General features: G+C 42.3%; 2 protein-coding genes across 11 annotated transcripts in view; one reads left to right on the top strand and one right to left on the bottom strand.

Moving 5' to 3' along the window:
* The window catches only part of LOC147201756 (sodium- and chloride-dependent taurine transporter-like), a 29,348-nt gene extending 22,299 nt beyond the window's left edge, over nucleotides 1-7,049 (top strand). For both annotated transcript variants that reach the window (XM_086117582.1, XM_086117581.1), the window contains exons 11-15: nucleotides 296-433; nucleotides 1,450-1,552; nucleotides 2,125-2,225; nucleotides 2,453-2,623; nucleotides 3,115-7,049. In XM_086117582.1, the coding sequence (XP_085973708.1) occupies nucleotides 296-433; nucleotides 1,450-1,552; nucleotides 2,125-2,225; nucleotides 2,453-2,623; nucleotides 3,115-3,273 (672 nt within the window). In that variant the 3' untranslated portion in view covers nucleotides 3,274-7,049. The remainder of the gene's footprint in view (nucleotides 1-295; nucleotides 434-1,449; nucleotides 1,553-2,124; nucleotides 2,226-2,452; nucleotides 2,624-3,114) is intronic.
* A 1,784-nt stretch (nucleotides 7,050-8,833) lies between these two features.
* The window catches only part of grip2b (glutamate receptor interacting protein 2b), a 47,053-nt gene continuing 33,096 nt past the window's right edge, over nucleotides 8,834-22,790 (bottom strand). For 8 of the 9 annotated variants that reach the window (XM_086117571.1, XM_086117573.1, XM_086117575.1 and 5 more), the window contains exons 15-25: nucleotides 22,634-22,697; nucleotides 22,023-22,168; nucleotides 21,385-21,529; nucleotides 20,783-20,922; nucleotides 19,565-19,768; nucleotides 19,280-19,448; nucleotides 19,082-19,196; nucleotides 18,665-18,830; nucleotides 18,294-18,496; nucleotides 17,596-17,742; nucleotides 8,834-17,412 (exon numbers count right to left, since the gene is read on the bottom strand). In XM_086117571.1, coding sequence (XP_085973697.1) covers nucleotides 17,257-17,412; nucleotides 17,596-17,742; nucleotides 18,294-18,496; nucleotides 18,665-18,830; nucleotides 19,082-19,196; nucleotides 19,280-19,448; nucleotides 19,565-19,768; nucleotides 20,783-20,922; nucleotides 21,385-21,529; nucleotides 22,023-22,168; nucleotides 22,634-22,697 — 1,655 coding nt within the window. In that variant the 3' untranslated portion in view covers nucleotides 8,834-17,256. The remainder of the gene's footprint in view (nucleotides 17,413-17,595; nucleotides 17,743-18,293; nucleotides 18,497-18,664; nucleotides 18,831-19,081; nucleotides 19,197-19,279; nucleotides 19,449-19,564; nucleotides 19,769-20,782; nucleotides 20,923-21,384; nucleotides 21,530-22,022; nucleotides 22,169-22,633; nucleotides 22,698-22,790) is intronic. The other variant, XM_086117572.1, reaches the window with a different exon arrangement.

Raw genomic sequence — 22,790 nt, 5'->3', positions numbered from 1 at the left:
ACGCAGCAAACCACGTCGAGTCAGAGCTCATGTGAAAGCGCTCTGCGAGGGCTTTGCACATGCCTTCACGTTGTGACTCAATGACGGATTCACATCTTTTTAGTGTGAGGGTGAAGGCGGGTCTGAAAATGGCTCGGACTGAACGCGTGTTCAACTGGAAAAAAAAAAAATCTAAATTTTATCAACCCCACACAACACTCCAGGCTCATTTGTGGAGGTAATACAAGCTGCGATGTAATTTGTGTGTGTGTGTGTGTGTGTGTGTGTGTGTGTGTGTGTGTGTGTGTGCGCGCAGTTTGTGGAGGTGGAAGGGCAGATCACATCACTGGTGGATCTGTATCCGTCCTTCCTACGGAAGGGTTACCGCAGAGAGGTCTTCATCGCTATCATATGCTGCATCAGCTACCTGCTGGCACTCACCATGGTTACCAAGGTAACACACACACACACACACACAATGTAGCTGTGAACCGGGTAGCTATGCTACTACGGTCTGCGTCAGTCAGCGTCGCTCTGATGTCGCCATACTTCCATCTCAATGCGGAAAGCTGCAACTTCATCACTACGTGAATGCACAAATGGCGCTTCTGGGCGGAAGTTCTGTGGGCCCGTAATCGCCGGCTCGACCGTTAACGCCGCCGACGCGCGAGAAGAGATTCCGGCATTTTACTGGCGTTGAGGGCATCACGTTTTGCTGCAGGCTGTTCCTCCAGAGGACAAGATGGCTCCGCTGGGGCTCGTCCCAGACGTCAATGCTGGGGGGGGGGCGGGGGGCATTCGGCGCCCAGGTGCCCGCGTTATTCGGCTTTCTGCCTGCGTAGGCAAATGGCTTCAGCGGTCAAAGTCACAGAAGACATTTCGCAGCCCGCCGCGCACTTAATCCAAACATTATTTCCTTGAGGGAAGATTGCTAATGTCACCTTGAATATTATCGTTTTCATGGCCGCAATGATGCACGTGCATTTGGAGAGAAGAGCGCTTCACTTTTGCCATATTTTTTGTCATGTTATAGATTAGGAGCTCCAAACAAACGGAAATGTTTCTGTACCCTTTCGCACATCTCAGATCCTTGAGATGCACCTGTCAACACTTGGGAAGGAAAAAAGAAAAACGACTGAAAATGGAATGCTTGAAAATGTTAACCTCTGAAATTATTATTATTATTATTATTTTTTTGTCTCTGTGAAAGTGCGAACCATCAGACGTGCAAAAATATGAAAACGCCATTTGGAAACATGCAATGTCCAAATTTTGTCTCCTGGAAAGTGCAAAAAATGTAAGAAACGGCAGCACATTTGGGTTACGTGGCGTGGCGTGCGCGAGACATCTTTTTTTGAGTCTTTTTTTTGCAGGTTTGAACCGCAAAAGGTATATTTCACAAGCTGGTTGTTCAAGTGGGCTAAAGTGAAGCCAAAAGTCAATGGCCTGTTTGTGTTTGTGTGTCCTTAGGGTGGCATGTACGTGTTCCAGCTGTTTGACTACTATGCAGCGAGCGGTGTGTGCCTTCTGTGGGTGGCATTCTTTGAATGTGTAGCTGTTGCCTGGGTTTATGGTGAGTACGAGCACATGCCAAATGTTTCAAATGTAAAATTATTCTACCGTTTCAAAATGGTTGACAACATTAAAAAAGAAAAAAAGCGAACATTTGAGAACAAATATTGTGAAATGCTAACATTTGAAAATGTTCAATGATGAGCACGTCTGAAAATGATCATGCTAGCATCTAAAACACGAACATTTAAAAATGTCACTACTTGATCATGCTAACCGTTTCCACTGCTAGCTTTTGAAAATACGAAAAACTGAAAATGGTAATCACGTTTGAGGATGAAAAAAAATGTGAAAATGCTCACGTTTTTAAAACGTCAATACTTGAAAATGCTAGCCATTTGCTGGTACTAGCTTTTGAAAATACATTTTTAAATGCTAACCTTTTAAAACATCAACATTTGAAAATACTGTTTTTGGTAAGTAAGCTCTACCATTTGGAAGCGCTAACATCTTTAACTGCTAATATTTGAAAATACTATTTGAAAATGCCAACTTTGGATGATTCAAACGGGAAAATGCTAACGTTAAGAAAAGCGACCCTTTTCCAACAGTGTGCTTTGCGTTTTTGTGCAGGCGTTGATAACTTCTACGATGCTGTGGAGGACATGATCGGCTACCGACCAAACCCTTGGATGAAGTGGAGCTGGTCTGTCATCACTCCCTGCTTGTGTATGGTAAGGACTGAAAATTTGACATTTACAAACTCTGTCCTGAAAATTGCAAATGAAACGGAAATGGTAGCGTCACATCACTTAAGCACAGCTTTTGAGTGGAAGATCAAGATTGGGAGGGTGGGGGGGGACCACTCTCGATTTGTCACGTCACTTATCGGGGAGAAAATGTTGCGTTACTTTCTTTTAACCATTGTCGTCATATCAAATGGTGGTTTGTGTGTGTGCAGGGCTGCTTTATTTTCTCTCTGGTCAAATACAAGCCGCTGACGTACAACAAAGTGTACGAATATCCCGACTGGGCCATCGGAGTGGGCTGGACTTTGGCCTTGGCTTCCATGATCTGCATCCCCATGGTGGTGGTGATCAAGATCATACGATCTGATGGGCCGCTCATTGAGGTAGGCCCCCCTCCACCCCCCCCCCCCCCCCCAAAAGTGAAATACTGCACTGAAACGGGAAAGAGCAACCATTTTAATTGCAACGAGTGAAAATAGTGATGTTCGGTGCATTTGAGTAAGCCTGTTTTGTCATAATAATAATAATAATAATATAACGGAAAAAAGAATCATTGGAATGCTTTGGTGTAGATGAAACTGGTCAGCCATGAAGGTCAAAGGTAAAAACCCTTCAGATTTTTTCACGCCTATTCCACTGTGTCGTTGGCTCATGTGTTTTGTTTTGTTTTTTTCTTTCACTCATGGCACTTCGATTTTTGTTAAAAAAAGAGTTTGGGAAGATGATGTAACAGTAGTGGTTTGCTTCTTCGAAGTATTTAAAAAAAACACACACACACATTTTGTCGGCAGGGTGTGATTATACACAGATTGCCACTCTTTGCGGGCCTGATATGTAGTTTTTGTAGTGAATTTTTGTTGTTGTCTCTCCGCAGAGGATCAAGGCGGTGGCCGCCCCGGTCCGTGGCGGCGCCAGTTCCCGCCCGGCCGACCACCGCGGCCCCCGGGAACTGGCCTACTCCGTGGACCCCAACGGGAACAAGGGACTGCTGCTGAAGGGCCCCAGCCACACCATCGTAGAAACCATGATGTAAGAAAAAACAAACAAAACGAGAGCGCAGGGTGGAAAGCTCTCCATGAGCTCGCTCTCCTCTCCTGCCAGCCTCCCAAATGCTTCTCCTCAAGCTAACGCTAACTAGCCGCCTTTTGTTTTTCCGTCTGTCTGTCCGTTTTTGGTGGAATGAGGAAAAGAAAAAAAAATGGTTTAGAGGAAAAAAATTAAAAAGTAGCCTCAAGTCTTTTCGGAATACTTCATGAAGGAAGTTGCTTTTTCTGCTTCTGGACTAGAAGGCAACCTCGGAGTCCTGGAATCAAAAGTTCAGAGTTGGACTGAATCCCAAAAAGAAAGCCCATTGTGGCGAGAATGTTTACGGCACACCAAGTGTGTCAAGTGGTGGCAACCTTACACCCCGCAGCCGCCAAATCATCCAAAGGTCCAACCAGGGATGTCCAAAGTCCCAATTTTGTACACTTCTGACCATCGTTACTGGGAACTTCAACAAATCACCCGTAAATTGGATGACAAAGTCTCAGGGACTTGAGCCACAAAATGAAGAGGATGACAAAAATTTGGGGTTGGATGCAAGCAAATTGGAATCAAGGCGACGCTTTTAGTTCCTAAATCCAATTTATGAAAGCAGAAAAACATTTCCAGGACCTGAGCCCTAAAATGTAGCAGCCATTTTGTAGCTGGCGCCAGTATTGGTTTCGATTGGTTGCCATGACAACGAACACATTTAGGTGTTTTCTTTTTTTTAACCAATTCCAAAAGTACAAGCAATAGTTTGACCAAATCCTCACAAGGAATTTAGCTAAGTCACAGTCAGAGCAGTTGGCTGCGATAAGTTTCAAATTTCGATTCATGTGTGAAAACGTCTCCAGGACTATATCGAGAATGAATTTGAAGTCAGCCATTTTCGGGCTCCTGGGCAGGGGATTTGGCCAAATTGCACAATTGGGAATCAGGGATGGACCATTAGAAAAATAGTGAAAGATTTATTTAGCCTCTGTCAAAGTTTTTGATGAGTTAGCGCTGCCATTTGGGTAAAAATGTTAGATTTCAGGCCAATCCCAAGTGTCAAAACATTGACAGAATTTTTGCAAAAAATTCAAAGTAAATCATAATTCGGGATATGTTGCCAAGGTCATTTTGGTTAAAAGCTGCAATTTTCCAACGGCGGGACATTGTGACTTGGCTGAAGGAATTTGACCAAATTAAAGTTTCAAATTGCAGATTATTTTTGGCCAACTTCTAGAATCGTACAAATTAGAATCGGTGATACTCGGCACCTGGGCAAAAGGTGCTGAATTTGACGTTAGTTTTGTTTAGTATCATGCGAAACATTTTGTGGTTCCAAAATTTGGGACATTTCGAACTATGGTTGACATCCTACAAACAAGTGAAGGTTTCCTTTCAGGGTGGCCAGAAGTGTCGTGGGCTGGTGGCCTACTCAATAGTCACTCAAAACCAATGTCATCGCAACACTATTTTTTTCCACCAAAAATTTGGACAAGCCTGGTGGCCCGAACTTGAAAATCGGTTTTTGCTGCACTTGCTAACCATTTTTATACGTGACAAATCAAAGCTGTAAAAAGCCAAAATCCGCTGAATGTGTAAGTCTGAAAACTCCAAACCAGGATGCTGGTTGTGAAACGCACCTTAACGCACACAATGGCCATAAATGCCGTACCCCAAGAAATGAACCCTGAACGTTTGTCGTGTTTTGTGGTAGCTGATTTATCTCGTTCTCTCGCTTGATATCTCGCTCTCGTAGATCCGCTTTAGCCTCCGATTGGACTCAGGTGGTTTTCCCTCCCGTGCCGAGAAGCTTCAATTTGTATCATGATTGATATTATTAGAATTAGTCCCGCTTCTGTCGATGTTCTCTTCGGACTGTCGTGTTCCTGTTTTCACTGTGAATGAGGAGTTGCGCACAAAAAACAAACAAACAAAAAAAAAACTTGCTCCAGAAAAAAATTACAGGTTGCGTATCTACTGCCGCCGGCTGCGGTGGGGGCACTGCGCATTTCAACATGACAAATATAAGCAAGCAGACAGGAAAAACTGGCAATCAAAAGAATGGGTTTTTTTTTTTTGATGGAAAATCCTTTCCCGCTTGACTAATGTGCGCCAACCACTGTTCTGTATTCAACTACGTCCAGTGTTAACCCCCCCCAGCACCACCAAATGTGAAATGTCTCAATACTTTTGTCTAAGTTGACTTTTTTTTTTTTTTGGATCCGCACCGTTTTGAAAATAATCCATCCCATCCGTCACACACACGCACAGCACACGCTAACATTAAGCTAATATCGCGATAGCACCGTGCTAACATGCTAGCATCGCTAAACAACGTTTTTGACGGCGTGACACATATCCATCATTCAAAGTCATTTCCTTCAATAAATAGTTGACATTGTGATTGATGTGTGCTACCAAAAACGTTCATCACTGCTTTTTACCCTCAAAGAAATGTACTTTTTTTCCTTTAAAAAAAGTAGTGCACATTTTCCTCAAAGAGTTCATATCGATGGTTTTCCCCAAATAGTGATACATAATTACATTTCTCCCCAAATAAGCAGCCCTCACTTTTAACCTCAAATAAATGATTAATTTCGACAGTATTTTTCCTCAATCGTTCAGATCAGTGTTTTCTCCTCAAATAAATTGTTCGTGCTGTAACGGCGTTTTTCCTAAGATGAAGACCTCATTTTTCTCCATCAAAAGTTTCTAGTTGTTTTTTTTTAAACTGTCAAATGTATTTTTCCCCTAAATTCATGGAACACATAGATGATCAGCGCATAATTGTTTTCTCAAATAGAAACCTATAACGCTTACTCTTCAAATAAATTGCTTTTTCACTTCAAATAAATCTTGTGTTCCCCGCAAACAAGTAACGTAGGTCATATCAGTATTATTTTACTTGGATCATGAATATTCTCTCCTCAAATGTCATACTGCGCCCTTAAGTATAGTCCCTATTTTCCTCAAATACTTTGTTTCAATCGAATTTTTCCTGAAAACACTTCATATCGCATTTCATTTTTTTCCCTCCAGTAAATAGCCCCCTTCTTGTCTTTTCCTCAAATAGATGCAGTTGCTGATGTAATTTCAACTGAAAAGTGTTTAAAAATGTACAAAATTTCTTTTTTCTCAAACAACCGCCATCACGAAATCCACCGCAGGCATTCGTATTCCTCATTTGACACGTCGTCTTTGTAATAAACGCTCAAAAGTTTCGCGCACTCGTCGGCGGTCCCGAACTCTGCGACGCCGCTCCCGAGCGCAAATAACGACCAAACGTCAAAGAGTGAAAGAATATTTGGATATTTTGGTGCTGACATCTTCATGGATTCCCTCGCTTGCGTGTTTTCTTATCTTGCGATATTCCGTCACTCACATCTGTCGCGTGAAATAACTTATTTTAAAAGAATTTGCCGTAGTGTTTGGCTGGAGTGTCCGCTGAGCCGCAGTATTGCCTGGCTGGGTCTTGACTCGATGCTGCCCCCTAGCGGGCGGGCGTTCGGGATCAAGCCAGCTGACGTTTTTGTTCGACACTTTCATGGCGAAAAAGCACATTTGCGCTGCTCTTCGTCGTCATCGGCATTATCGTCTGCCTCATCCCATTCACGGTTTCCGTGGCGACAGCGTGATGAGAAAACGGCAAAACTGTTTGCAAACAGCTTTTTTTCTTCTGTGTGTTTCCTTCCAAGTCATCTGTAAACTTGAAAAAAAAAGTGTCGATCAGGTTTCAGAAATGTGGATAAATTGTTTTTTGTTGTTTCTTGATTAAAAAAAAAAGTCACAGCAGTTTGTCTTGTGTTTATTTCTCTTTTTTTTTGGGCGGAGGTCCAATTTTGTTTGAGATAAAGGTGTTTTTGCCAACAAACGTGGATACAATTTGAGAGATTTGGACACAAGTATTGGGACCCAAACACAAAAAAAGTCAGCCAAAGTATGTAACCCTAAACCTACTTTGAAACCCTAACCCTAGTTTGAAACCCTAATTTGAACTCCTCACCCTAATTTCAAACCCTAGCCCTTGTATGAAACCCTAACCCTAGTTCAAAATCTACTTTGAAACCCTGACCTCAGTTTGAAACCAAATCACACCACTTCACAAAGCCACCATACCTTGCAAAACAAATGACAACAAGCAAATCTGACTTTTTATTTTGCACATGACAATTCTCCTTTCTTCTCTTTGCTTCCCACATTTGGTAGGAGAGCATTGGTAGTAGAAAAATATTATATAACACGGAGCTTTACACAGGCAAAATGACACCTTTGGAAAGCCCAATCTGGAATTCGGAAGAAGCTTTGCTGACTTTTCGTACTTCAGTCAGATCAAAACATTCAAAACAACAACAACATTGACATGTAAAAAAGACCCACAGTCCATCCAAGGTACACAACTTCATATCAACAACAAACACAGAAAAGTATAACATTATTCAGAGTATTGTTTTTCTTCTTTGTAAAAATGTAAAATATGCGTTTGTGTGTGTGTGCGTGTATATATACTGTATATATATATATATATATATACAGTATATATGTAGGGAGAGAGAGAGAGAGATTTAGATCAATTACACAGCCTCCACTAGCCTAATGCTAACATACAATGGGAAAAGGCCATAGGCACGTGGGCTTAATATGAGCATCTGCGTGGTGATGGTGTTACACTTGAAGCCACGGAGATCTGAACACAAATGTGCAGCAGCACATGTAGACAGATAACGTAACAATACCTACAGCATATATTCTTCATCCTCTGCAAAGAACAACTCATATTTGGAGCCGAGAGAGAGTGCGGTATATGCTGGGTTTCTTTCTTATACTGCCCCCAGGTGGCCAAGGCACGCACACGCAAATGAGCAGCATAATGTGCATTGGATGAGAAAGCAATTCATATCATGACTGTATGACTTTGTTCAGTCAAATATTAAACACTATGCATGAAAAAAAAACTGTTTGTCATCTTGGAGGAGCATATCTGCATATCATTTAAAACAAAGTGAAGACAGGCAAGTCACAAAAAGGAATGATACTTCAGGGCTTTTTTTTTTTTAACCCCACACTGAAATCATTTACTTCTAGATTGGGCTTCAAACACAACTTTAACATTTAGATGCATAGGGAACCACCCACCCACCCACCCACACACACACACACACACACACACACACACACACACACTCGCACACATTATAAATACATGAAAACCGACACAACACTTCTGGAAGGCTTTTGTCAGTCACTTGTTTTTGTTGCTTTACAAAATGTGAATGTAAAAATTCATGCCGATATTTACACTACATTGTATCAGACGCCGATTTGTGCTTTTTTCAACACACACACCCCAGTCAGCAAAGGCATCTGGCTCGGATTCGGCATGAAGCTGGCACAGCTGGCCTTGAGTCAGCACTGGCATAATGCATGTGGGCCGTACACGGCCCAGGAGTGGCAAAGGAGGCACTGGCTTGACTCTGGCAAACCAGATGAGGGCCAGTTGTGGAGTGAAGTATTTGGGCCAGAAATCAATTTCCAACTCCGGCCCGTATATGGCCAGCCAGTATTGAACCACCCTTAAATGCAGTTTCAGTTTCAGATTTATTTTTTCAACACACAGCCTTGTTTTACAACCACACCGATGCGGAAATCCATTCATCACACACACACACACGCGTGCGAGGTTCAATGAAGGCCCGCAGGATAATTTAAAAATGAAAAAGATGCATAAAAAACGCAGAATTAATATTTTTAAGAAGGTGCAATTGATTGAGTATCCGCTAAAGGACACTGTTTTGACCAGAGAAGAAGACAACAGCAGCCTCAGTCCGTCAGTGAGACAGACCCATGACAGCAGACGCTATCAATAGCACTCTCACATTTACACATTAGCACTCTCCTTAGTTTGTAAGGTGTAGGCAGGGATTACATTTAGATTTTATATGCACATGTAAATGGTTTAAAACTTCCTTTCTTTATAAATCTTGTTTAATCATAAAGTGCATTACTATATTTTTCAATACCAATTACTTGTTAAAGTTTGTACAATCAATGGGATCAGTTGCAATGCATATATGTGAATGATAAAAGTAAATTGCACATTTGTTGAAGGAAATGTAAGGTGCTTCATGAAATGTTTTGTAAAAGATACGTTCATTAAATTTCAACATTTTCCAAATGTTCTTGCGCTTCTTCATACCAAAACAAAGGAAAGACATATTGTTTTGGTTGTTTATAGCAAAGTATGGTATCATTTTAATGGTATGGCCCACTTGACATCTACCGAGGCCGTATGTGGCCCACCATGTGAAATGAGTTTGACACAAAGGCGTCTCTAGCTGAAAAAAACAACCATGTACAGAAAGGCGTTTTTAGCCGAAAAAAACAACCATGTCTAGTAATCCGTTTTTAGACAAAAAAAAAAACGACCATGTATATAGATAAACGTTTTTAGCCGAAAAAACCGACCAAGTGAAGTAAGGCATTTTTAGCCGGAAAAAAACGACCATGTATAGTAAGGCGTTTTTAGACGAAAAAAACGACGATGTAAAGAAAGGTGTTTTGAGCTGAAAAAAACCCGACCGTGAATAGTAAGGCGTTTTAACTAAAAATAAAACGACCATGTATAGGAAGGTGTTTTTAGCCGAAAAAAACGACCATGTATCTCGTAAGCCGTTTTTCACCGAAAAAAACGACCATGTCTAGTAATCCGTTTTTAGACAAAAAAAAACAAAAACGACCATGTATATAGATAAGCGTTTTTAGTCGAAATAACCGACCAAGTGAAGTAAGGCATTTTTAGCCGAAAAAAACAACCATGTATAGTAAGGCGTTTTTAGACGAAAAAAACGACCATGTAAAGAAAGGTGTTTTGAGCTGAAAACCCCCCGACCGTGAATAGTAAGGCGTTTTAACTAAAAATAAAACGACCATGTATAGGAAGGTGTTTTTAGCCGAAAAAAACGACCATGTATCTCGTAAGCCGTTTTTCACCGAAAAAAACGACCATGCCTAGTAATCCATTTTTAGACAAAAAAAAAAAAAAACGACCATGTATATAGATAAGCGTTTTTAGCCGAAAAAACCGACCAAGTGAAGTAAGGCATTTTTAGCCGAAAAAAAACGACCATGTATAGTAAGGCGTTTTTCGACGAAAAAAACGACCATGTAAAGAAAGGTGTTTTGAGCCGAAAAAAACCCGACCAAGAATAGTAAGGCGTTTTAACTAAAAATAAAACGACCATGTATTGGAAGGTGTTTTTACCCGAAAACAACGACCATGAATAGTAAGGCGTTTTTAGACGAAAAAAACGACCATGCATAGTAAGGCGTTTTTAGCCGAAAAAAAACGACCATGTTTAGGAAGGCACTTTAACTCGAAAAAAACGACCATGTGTAGTAAGGCGTTTTTAGCTGAAAAAAACGACCATGTATAGAAGGCGTTTTTAGCCGGGAAAAAAAACGACCATGTACAGGTATAGTAAGGCATTTTTAGACGAAAAAATGACCATGTATCGTAAGGCTTTTTAACCCGAAAAAAAACGACCATGTAGAGTAAGGCGTTTTTAGACGAAAAAAACGACCATGAAGATTCAGGTGTTTTTAGCTGAAAAAAAACGACCATGTATAGTAAGGCGTTTTTAGATGAAAAAAAAACGACCACGTATAGTAAGGTGTTTTTAGCCGAAAAAAATGACCACGCATAGTCAGGCGTTTTGAGCCGAAAAAAACGACCGTCTAGTAATCCGTTTTTAGACAAAAAAAAACGACCATGTCTAGTAATCCGTTTTTAGACACAAAAAAAAAAAACGACCATGTATATAGATAAGCGTTTTTAGCCGAAAAAAACGACCATGTAAAGAAAGCTGTTTTGAGCCGAAAAAAAACGACCATGTTTCAGAAGGCACTTTAACTCAAAAAAAACGACCATGTGTAGTAAGGCGTTTTTAGCCGAAAAAAAACGACCATGTATAGGGAGGCCTTTTTGGACGAAAAAAACGACCATATGTAGTAAGGCACTCCACTGCTCTATTTAGTGCTTTGGCTCAGTGGTAGAGTGATAGAGTGCCACACCAGAGGTTGAGTGTTCGATCCCTGGTTGTTGCAACAATGTCTACTCTTTAACCACCATATACAACTTATTTGAGGAAAAACACAAAACAACCCAAAGGTTCATTGTGGTGGGTTAGCTCAGTGGTAGAAAGCTGAAGTGCCAAATCCAGCGGTTGGGTGTTCGATTCCCAGTGTTTGCACCAAGGTCACATCTTTCTTTAACCACCATTTGCAGCTTTATTGAAGAAAACACAAAACAAACAAGAAGTTATGTGGTGGTGTGGCTCAGGGGTAGAGAAACCAAGTCCCAAACTAGCGGTTGGGTGTTCAATCCCCAGAGGTTGCAACCATATCCCTTCTTTCTTTGACCAACATGATAAGTAAGGCTTATTGAAGTCGTTTTTTGTATCGTAAGGAGTTTTTCGCCGAAAAAAACGACCATGTATAGTAAGGCGTTTTTGGACGAAAAAAACCGACCATGTATAGTAAGGCATTTTTGGACAAAATTTTTAGCCGAAAAAAAGGACCTTGTATAGTAAGGCGTTTTTAGCCGAAAAAAACACACCATGTATAGGAAGGCGTTTTTGGATGAAAAAAAACGACCATGTATAGTAAGGCCGTTTTTAGAGAAGGAGTTTTTTTTCGGCTAAAAACGCCTTACAATACATGGTCGTTTTTTTCGGCTAAAAATGTCCAAAAACGCCTTACTATATATACATGGTCGTTTTTTTTCGGCTAAAGATTTCGTCCAAAAATGCCTTACTATAATACATGGTCGTTTTTTTTGTCCAAAAACGCCTTACTATACATGGTCGTTTTTTTTCGTCAAAAAACGCCTTACATATATGGTTGTTTTTTCGGCTAAAAACGCCTTACTATACATGGTCGTTTTTTTCGGCTAAAAATGTTGTCCAAAAACGCCTTACTATATATACATGGTCGTTTTTTTTTCGGCTAAAAACGCCTTACTATACATGGTCGTTTTTTTTGTCCAAAAACGCTTCACTATAAATGGTCGTTTTTTTTTCGTCCAAAAACGCCTTACTATACATGGTCGTTTTTTTCGTCTAAAAACGCCTTACTATACATGGTCGTTTTTTTCGGCTAAAAACGCCTTACTATACCATGGTCGTTTTTTTCGTCTAAAAACGCCTTACTATACATTGTCGTTTTTTTCGTCCAAAAAGGCCTTCCTATACATGGTCGTTTTTTTCGGCTAAAAACGCCTTACTATACATGGTCGTTTTTTTTCGGCTAAAAATTTCGTCCAAAAATGCCTTACTATACATGGTCGTTTTTTTCATCCAAAAACGCCTTACTATACATGGTCGTTTTTTTTCGTCCAAAAACGCCTTACATATATGGTTGTTTTTTCGGCTAAAAACGCCTTCCTATACATGGTCCTTTTTTTCGGCTAAAAATGCCTTACTATTCATGGTGGGGGGGTTTTCGGCTAAAAACGCCTTACTATACATGGTCATTTTTTTGGGCTAAAAACGCCTTACTATACATGGTCCTTTTTGTTCGGCTGAAAACGCCTTACAACACATGGTTGTTTTTTTTCGGCTAAAAACGCCTCATTGTACATGGTCGTTTTTTTTCGTCCAAAAACGCCTTACTATACATGGTCGGTTTTTTTCGTCCAAAAACGCCTTACTATACATGGTCGTTTTTTTTGTCCAAAAACACCTTACTATACATGGTCGTTTTTTTTCGTCCAAAAACGCCTTACTATACACGGTCGTTTTTTTCGGCTAAAACGCCTTACTATACATGGTCGTTTTTTTCGGCTAAAAATTTTGTCCAAAAACGCCTTACTATACATGGTCGTTTTTTTTCGTCCAAAAACGCCTTACATATATGGTTGTTTTTTCGGCTAAAAACGCCTTCCTATACATGGTCGTTTTTTTCGGCTAAAAATGCCTTACTATACATGGTCATTTTTTTCAGCTAAAAACGCCTTACTATACATGGTCCTTTTTGTTCGGCTGAAAACGCCTTACTACACATGGTTGTTTTTTTTGGGCTAAAAACGCCTCATTGTACATGGTTGTTTTTTTCGTCTAAAAACGCCTTACTATACATGGTGATTTTTTTCGGCTAAATACACCTTACTATACATGGTCCTTTTTTTTCGGCTAAAAACGCCTTACTACACATGGTCGTTTTTTTCCGCTAAAAACGCCTTCCTATACATGGTCATTTTTTTCGAGTTAAAATGCCTTACTATTAATGGTCATTTTTTTTGCCTAAAAACGCTTTACTATATATGGTTGTTTTTTTCGGCTAAAAACGCCTTACTACACATGGTCTTTTTTTTCGCCTAAAAACGCCTGACTATACATGGTCATTTTTTTCGGCTAAAAACGCCTTACTTATACATGGTCGTTTTTTTCGGCTAAAAACGCCTTACTATTCATGGTGGGGGGTTTTCGGCTAAAAAAACCTTGCTATACATGGTCCTTTTTTTTCGGCTGAAAACGCCTTCCTACACATGGTTGTTTTTTTTCGTCTAAAAACGCCTTACTATACATGGTAATTTTTTTCGGCTAAAAGCGGCATACTATACGTGGTCGTTTTTTTTTCCGGCTAAAAACACCTTACTATACGTGGTCCTTTTTTTTCGGCTCAAAACGCCTTACTATACATGGTCGTTTTTTTTCGGCTAAAAACGCCTTACTCTACATGGTCGTTTTTTTCGCGTTAAAAAGCCTTACGATACATAGTCATTTTTTCGTCTAAAAACGCCTTACTATACATGGTCGTTTTTTTCGGCTAAAAACACCTTACTATTCATGGTCGTTTTTTTCAGCTAAAAACAGCTTTCTTTCTATTCATGGTCGTTTTTTTCGTCGAAAAACGGCTTATTACACATGGTCGTTTTTTTCATCTAAAAACACCTTACTATTCATGGTCGTTTTTTTCAGCTAAAAACAGCTTTCTTTCTATTCATGGTCGTTTTTTTCGTCGAAAAACGGCTTATTACACATGGTCGTTTTTTTCATCTAAAAACGCCTTACTATACATGGTCGTTTTTTTCGGCCAAAAACGCCTCATCGTTCACTTCAAAGAGTGAACGATTTGTACCGGCTCGTTCGCGACCGACACATCACTTGTGAAAATGTAGGTGATTGAACAGTCAGAGGGGCTGCCAAAAAGAACCCTTTCTGCACTGAAATACAATGAAATTAATTTTGATTCCGTTTGCTGCAATACAAACTGGATACTTCATACTTGAACATAAATTTAATTTAAAACTTAGTACCTCAATTCAAAAACAAAATCTGACGTTGAAAAAAATGTCGTTTTGTATTTGTAAAACTGAATATGAAAATAAACAGAATTTAATTTTCAGTGAGGATCAAATACAGTTTCAAATTCAGATTGTACAATTCAGATTCAGTTATTCAATATGATTCAGAGAAAAATATATAAATCCATCCATTATCCGAGCCACTGACCTTCAATTCACGTATTTCAAATTCAGTATAAACGATTTAAAAGTTATTCACGTTTACTTTTTGGTGGCAAATATTCCGCCCCACAGCGTCACACCTAGTTTAGTTTTGGTTGTAAAGTGTCCTAGAGTGTCTTGAAAGACGCTTATAAATGAAATGTATTATTATTATTATTATTATTATTATAAGAAATTTCAGGGGTTATTTTTACTGACCATTCATTGTTCATGACATGTACAAACATTCTTGTTTTCTTACAGTTCTTACAGCCGCTGTGAGACCTAACAGCCTAACATCTTGGGCCTCAGACCAGGAAATTGATGTCACAATTAAAAGATGGCTACATCTGGCTCCTGATCGGGATGGTGACAGGAAGGAGAGCATGAGAAGAAAAGAGGACATGGAGAGCGCCACAATTTGATGGACAGAAAAATACCGTTCAAGAGTAAGCTGCATTCGAATTTGGACTTTGTGTTCACTGTTAAATAAAGAAAAGTACATTTTTCCAGTGTATGTGGAGTTATATGTGAGGTTCACAAATTATGACAATAAACATATTTTTATAACAGTCGTTTTTGAGACTTTTTTTTAAATGTGGGTCAAATATGGCTCATGAAAGATGTGGCTTAGTTGAGGTTGAATTCGGGCTGATATCAGGAACCTGTTCTGGCCCAGCGTCGGGCCGGAGTAGGGCCAGATATAGTTTTACAATGCGGCTCAGATCTGGGCCGAATGCGGCCCACATCATGGATGCCAGACATGGGCCACTGCAGGACCGTCATTCATTGAGGTATGTGGGCCGAGTGTACGTGCCGTATCTGCCCCAGAGCTGGGCCAGACCAATTTTGCTGACTGGGACGTCCATACACTGTCATTATTTACATGTAAACCTACAGTATCCTGGTGTACACGCACACTGGGGGTGTGGCGCTGTACTAACTTGATGCGTGCAAGGGAGAGTGGGTGCACCAATTCTGTAGGGCTGTTTGTAGCGATTACGCGATTTGTAAAGGTGGAGAGAGGGTGCGCCTATTAGGCAATCCTTGACTAATGGACGGGAGAGTGTAAAAACGAGAACGAGTGGAAGCTGTGAATGTTGCCGTTGACCTGTGAGGTGTTTGCTCACGTAGCCAGCGTTTGCTGGGGTGGTGGTGGATGTGGAGGGGGGGGGGGGGGGGGGGTTAAGGATGAGAGGTGAGAGGGGGTGCACGGTGAGTGTTATCAGGTGAGCGAGTTCATGTGACGGGCGTGTGGGCCCCTCTTAGCGCCACTAATCCACAAATAATTGCCTCCACGAGGGCGACGTTCCGGAAGAAAACAGCAGCAGGTGACGTTGATGTAAAGCTCCAGGAAGGAATGTGTGGGACTAAAAATATGGTTGGGGGTGGGTGGAGGGTGTGGGGGTAGGAGAAGAAGGCGGCGGTGTGTGTGTGTGTGTGTGTGTGTGTGTGTGTGAGAGGGACACACTTGAGGCCGACCTCATGATTCCACAACTTTCCACACAGATAAGGAAAGCCTCAAAAGGCAGGAAGCACTTATGCATCGAAGAGGCCTGCAAATTCACTGGTTGCCATGGTAACCACCACATATTTTTGGGGCACATGCACAAAGTCCAAAGTGAAATGAAGAAAATGTGGGGCTTAGACAAAAATATCGGGACATCTACACATATGGTAAAGGTATCCATGGACTGAACATAATTATTGGGACATAATCAGGAAGTCAAAAATATAGACAGGAATTTGGACAAAAGTATAGGGACAGCTACGGTTTGTGGAAAATATGGCATTTGGACAACTTACTGCACATCAAACTCTGCAAAGAGCGTGTCCCTAATACCTTGTTCCATACAGTGTATTTCCGGGCCCTCCGGTGGAGTTGGAGTGTTTGCGCGAGTTTAGCAGCGATGCGGACGTCCGCAAAGACTCCGCAGTCAGTGGGGACGTCATCCTCATGACGCAGGTGTTTAAATCCTCACTTTGTTGGGTCTCAGGGCATCCGTGAAAAACCACGAGGCAGAACCTGGTGCTCGTCAGCTGGAAATCCATCACACTGCAAAAACTAGACGACAAAATAAATACGAAAAAAGTGGAAATGAGGAATATATTACAGAAGTGTCGAAAACAAAAGGAAAATAAAACTTGAATGCGGTACATTCCATGAAATTCGGTCATTACTGTATGTTCTAAAACGTGCAAAACTGTAGAGCGCTATTTTTCCGGTGACAATACAACTTTTTGGGGGCAGCTGGAACGGATCAATGGCATTTCCATTACTTTCAAGGGGAAAAGAAGGATTTGAGAAACTGTACTAGTGGCGTGATGATCGACAAGCGTGGTCCCACCGTATCAGGTTTTTGCCGTCATAGGAGTGCTCTGAAGGAAACCAGAACTACGACAAAGATGAGACTGACAACTCCAGTCCAAAGTATCATGTGTTTGGTGTCCGAGACCTGACAAAGGGACAAACAAACCCGACTGTCTGTTGCTTCTGCGCTACAGGTCCAGGGGGTGGTGGTCCAGCGTGTTGTTGTTATCCTCGGCGCCGTCTAGCGGGTTGCGGCTGATGACCAGCTCCAACCGGTCGCCGGCCTCCGTGATGAGCGGCACCGCCAGGCAGCAGTCAAAGTCCCGAGTCCTGACGTGGTTCACCTAAAACGGAGACCAGAGGTGGTCTCACAAAATGTTTTGGGATCTTGGGCTTTCAAGTCAAATTTTGAAATGAGTTTTTAGACAAGAAAATCCCAAGTCCTAAAATTGACACCAGAAGTCTGTCTTGGGTCAAGTCGGGACGGACTTTAAGCCTGACGATCGCTAGGCTGAGGAAAGTGATACCTGAAGGATCCTGTCGTAGGGCCGGAGGCCCGATCGGTCGGCTGGTCCGTCCGGTCGGACCATGTTGACATAGACGCCCTTTTCTAGGAAGCCGTCGGACACACTGAAGCCAAAGTCGTCACTTTCGGGATCTTTGATCACGGTAACCTGCAGGGGATGAAACAAGAATAGATGTCACTGCCGAGGATCAATTGCAGGTTCTGGTTCTTGCTCAAGGCAATTGCAGCAATCACCCAGAGTCTCCATCACAAATACTTGGATTCAATGTTCATTTTCCGGGTTTATAAATTTCAGCTAATTTCTCCCCAAAAACTGTTCTTGCCCCGGATGATCAGAAGAGGCACTACCCCAGCGGTGCCCAAGGTGTGTTGGAGGAGGAAGACAACTTAAAGAGGTTAGGTAGGGGCCCTCGAGGGCCGGACTTGGGCATCCCTGCTCTCGGCTGTTACTTTGCAACGTAATCGGGGCTGTTGAAATGCGGCTGTAAACGTTGTATGGTCAAGTTCAAAAGAAGAATGTTCAGAAACAGCGCAATGGGGCTGTTCCCGACGTCACAGCGTACCCGCGTGGCACTGTTGGGAAGCTCGCACTTGAGAATGCAAGCGTAGGCATTCAATTCATTCTTGTACCAATTTCCCTTCCAAAGTTCTTTCCAATGAACCCGATCAAGCTCCATCAAGGCTCTCGTGTGAACTGACTTTGTGCAGCTCCAGAGGCGTTGGGGACAAAAGCCCTTGCATCTCCTCCTTGATGCGGCGCGACTCCCACGTCCTTTCCGAAACCCTCAACGAGGCTTTGGACTTGGGTTCGTGGTGCATGAGCGGGGGCGTGTTGTCCTGGAGGAGGTGCGTCCCCGCATGGAGCAGCTCATCCGGGTGGAAGTGGACCTCCAGGCGGGCATCTGTGAGGGCGAGGAGTAGAACACTCATGACCAAACACTCCCCCACCACCATAAGAAAAGATTTATTCAGTCCAAATGATGTATCTTTGTCCAAGACACCTGACTCTTTTGACAGACCCCCCTCTCCCCCTTGGTCTAAGTCTAAGCGGTAGTTTGGGCAAGGCCCACCTTCATGGTCGTGCAGGTGCAGCTCGTCGTGCAGGTGCGCCCCCTGGTGAAGGAGGGAGTTCCGCTGCAAGGGGCTCATCCGGCCGTGGCTGAGGATGGGATCGCTCGGAGGTTTGTTGACGCCTTCCACGCCCAAACTGATGGCTGTGCCAGTCATGATTGATGCCTGCCAGAAACGAACTACATTATCATACAGCTTGAAGGTTTCTATTCATCGTAACAGCGATGCTCATTTCTGTTAGCCTATCCATAGCTTTTCACATGATATGCTAGCAGAAAGCTAGAGGCCTTTGGTTTGACGCAATTGAATGCTTTGTTGGCACAGTTTGGTGTTTGATTCTCTCCCTAAACTAAAAAGTTACTCGTGGTACTTTGTTTTATAAATGTCATGGAGCTTTGCGCTAAATGTTAACTAACCTCGATCTCTCTGAGCAGCTCTGATTGGCCGCAGGTCTCCAGGTCCTCCAGGGCCTGACACCAGAAACTGTCGTCAGGGTCCAGCAGAATTCCGTCCGATGGTTGGCCAAGGAAACTGAGGTGTTCATTTGTGAGTCAAAATTTTTTTTGTTTAATTTTTTTTTTTTCAAAAATGAAGTTCAAATTTTGCTGTCTCACCCCAACGGTTTTTCCCACTCGTCCTCGCTGAATCCGCCGTCGCTGAAGGGGTAGTTCTTCCGGCAACCAGGCGGGGGCGTAGTGGCGCGATGCTGCTGCTGCTGCTTAGCACTGCGCCACTCGTGAGGGTGAAGTGCCATGCCGGTGGACGTCTGGTGGTTGTACGTGCCTATGCCGTGTAGCGTCAAGATAAATAAGGACACTTGCTCTTGAAATACGCCACGTCTCATTGTACAACTATCTTTCTTTAAAATAATCAGCCCCCCCCGCCCACAATAGAGCTACCCTGGCTGCAGTATCCGGCGTCCAGGCCGGATCCGTCCCAAGAGTCCATGGCAGAGTCGACACTGGGGACAGTCGTGGCGTAAAGGTCTGACAGTTTGTTGGTCTGTTGACTGTCCGTCAAGTCGGTCAAGTCGTCCTCCTCGCCGCAGCTCAGCTCGTTCTCCGTGGCATCGTCTGCCTCGCTCGCTTTGCGATCGTCTGGGTCTTACCGACAAAAAGAGACCAATTGAAATGAGATCAGAAAGCTTTGCGTGTCATTTTAATAAGGCAGGTACAACGAAATTGGGGCGCACGTCCAAGTCTGTGCTCTCAAATTCACAACTTGCATTTCGTAAAACTTGTGTGTCGATATAGTCAGGCAGGTTTTGGTCCATTTGTAGCGATTTCTGACCTTAAAAACTCAGCAAATGTTTTCACGTGTTCATCTAAATGACATATCAACTTTTGTAAGAATTGTGAATCTTATCGCCCCAAGTTAGTTACGCAGCGGAAGCGGAGTTGTTTAAAAAGAAATTCTGTCCCAGAAGCCAGTTTGACTTAGGCTGCTGAAATTTGGTAGGCATGTCCATCTTGAGCAGACCCACAAAAAAGTTTGAAGAAGCCATGTCTGAAAAGATGCAGGAAGTTGAGAATATTGGTAAGAAGCAGCCATTTTAGGGTCATCGTGATTACTTTAGGGAACCTTTACAAATTAATCTTTGGGGAATACTTTGGAAATTCAGCCTCGGAAGCCAGTTTAATTTAGCACCACGAGATTTGGTATATTTATCTTACATCAGTAGACAGACCCACAAAAAAAGTCTCCGGAAGCCATGTCTGAAAAGATGGAAGACATTGGCAATTTACTTTTAAGTGCCCATTTTAATTGATGTGATGACTCACTGTGGTTCCCCAAAACAACCCCACAAAATTTACTCAGTAGTTGGGGAAAAAAAGAAAAGAAAATTTATCTGTAACCACAGGTTTCCTCAATCAACACCAACTTAGTTGGGAATATTTACCACGCCGGGATACGGGAAAAAAAGTCTCAAGGACCCATGCCTGAAATTGAACAGGAAGTTAAGTTTGAAGCATCCATTTTGGATCAATTCCAGAGCCGTAGCTCACACCAACTGATCATTTGTCACCTCTCGTTTCTAGTGTTGACGTCTGCTCTGGCTAAAGTTCATTGTTATCATCGTGACGGTCATCATCAAAATCACGATCATGTTGTCTTACTGTCGATCAACTTCTTGATCTTGAGCGTGACGGTCTCTCCGGCCATCTGCAGCAGGTGAATGGCCTCGCTCAGGGGTTTGCCCTTCAGGCTCACACTGTTGATGGCCAGGATGCGGTCGCCTACGTGGATGGCGCCCGTTCTGGTCACGGTCACACACACACACACACACACACACACACACACACACACACACACACACACACACACACACACACACACACACTTCCTGTGTGGTCTATCTTCTTAATGCTGACATTTGATGTTTGTTTGTTTGGGTTCAACTTCCTGTCTCCACTCTTTATAGTACATAGGAACGTTATGGGAATACAGTATTATGTTTTTCACATCGGAAATCATGGAAATAGAAATGATCTGTGCCAGGGTCAAAAACTGGCCATTTATAATAATACACACAAACAAAGGGAAAAAATGTCAGCAAATCTCCTAAATTGTTGATAAGTAGACAGAAAGGGAAATTTTTAAATATGGGGTGGATGTTCGGCAGCAGGGTCACAGCAGGGTGACCAATATTATTTAAAAAAAGTCATTCTTGTGTGACAAAGTCTGTGAACACGACAACTACTTCGCAGTACATGCGCACCTTTCAGCCAAGCCTCGTTTGGTGAGTCCGGAGATGGTGATGGGGTCAAAGGGTTCCTCCGTGCCTGAGATGGTGATGCCCAGCGGGCCTCCGTAGCGCTTTAGTTCCACCGTGTAGATGATACTGCCAGACGTCTCCTGCTCGTCTGGTACACGTAAACACACACACACACACACACACACACACACACACACACACACACACACACACACACACACACACACACATACACACACACACACACACACACGTAGATTGCAGTTCTCGAGTCCCCTGATTGGTCCTTCCTGTCCTGCAATGTCTGTTTTTTTCAGTTTTACCTGACTATAAAACATCTCTACAAAATTATAAACAGCCCTCAGTTTATGGTTAAGGGGCGATGTGGCATGATGATGTAATTCCCACAGAACTAGGAATGGTACAATTGGTCACAGTGGTAGCAGAAATTGCGACTTTTCTTTTCGTTAAAATCAACAACTTTCTTCGATTGAAAAAAAAAAGTTGACGTCTTCATCGTCGCGAAAGTCGACTTGTAGCAAACAGCGTCACTGTGTGGCCAACTACGGAACATGCAGTGTGGTTGTTGGTTTGTTTGTTTTTTGTCTTTATGAGGTGGCGTCCGGGTGACGAGGCCTCACCCGAGTTGTCCTCGTCCTTACGGATCTTGAGCTTGACGAGCTCCTCGCACTGCTGCAGGATTTGTTCGGCCTCCTCCCGGGAGCAAGTCTCCAGACGCACGTTGTCGATACACAAAAGTTTGTCACCTGGCTCCAGAGTTCCTGTCCTAAACGAAGGTAAGAAGAAATTTATTACTCGTCCTCCGAAATTTAGAGTGGGACAATTGCAAGCTCTCATCTGATTACTATGGGTACATTACAAGATAAATACCGAAGTGTTTTATTTATTTTACAACAAAGAAATATTAGGAATCATGTTTTTTTTTTAGAGAGAGCGAGAGTTTCAACTTCTACTGCATTTCGTTTTACAATATCTTTGAAGAGCAAGTGTCTCTGCTTTTATTCTTGAAACATCCTGTAATATTCTCTTATTGTAACTTTTCTCTAAAACCAATACATCATCATAACAGGAAAACGTAATTTTCTCGAAAAATGGCCAACTCTTAATTTCGTGGCATGTAAAGATGTCACGACTATGTTGGGAAAATACAACTTTATTCTTGTAAATTACTTTTTATCCAGACAAAACACGTCATTGATGATGATGATGATGACGATGATGAACTACTTACCTGTGTGCCATGCTGCCCTTCTTGATGTCGGAGATGATGAGAGGCTCCCCCGCCTTTTTATTGGCTGCAGATAAAGAACCAAAAATAATGTGATGAAAAAAATAAAATAAAAAGGTCCCACAATCTTGAGAAGCAGGACTCTATTTTGCCACATGAG

The sequence above is a fragment of the Hippocampus guttulatus genome, chromosome 8 (genome assembly GCF_054856545.1).
Source record: "Hippocampus guttulatus isolate MCC_2025c chromosome 8, RoL_Hgut_1.0, whole genome shotgun sequence".
Taxonomy (NCBI): domain Eukaryota; kingdom Metazoa; phylum Chordata; class Actinopteri; order Syngnathiformes; family Syngnathidae; genus Hippocampus; species Hippocampus guttulatus.
This window is presented reverse-complemented; position numbering and strand designations above follow the sequence as displayed.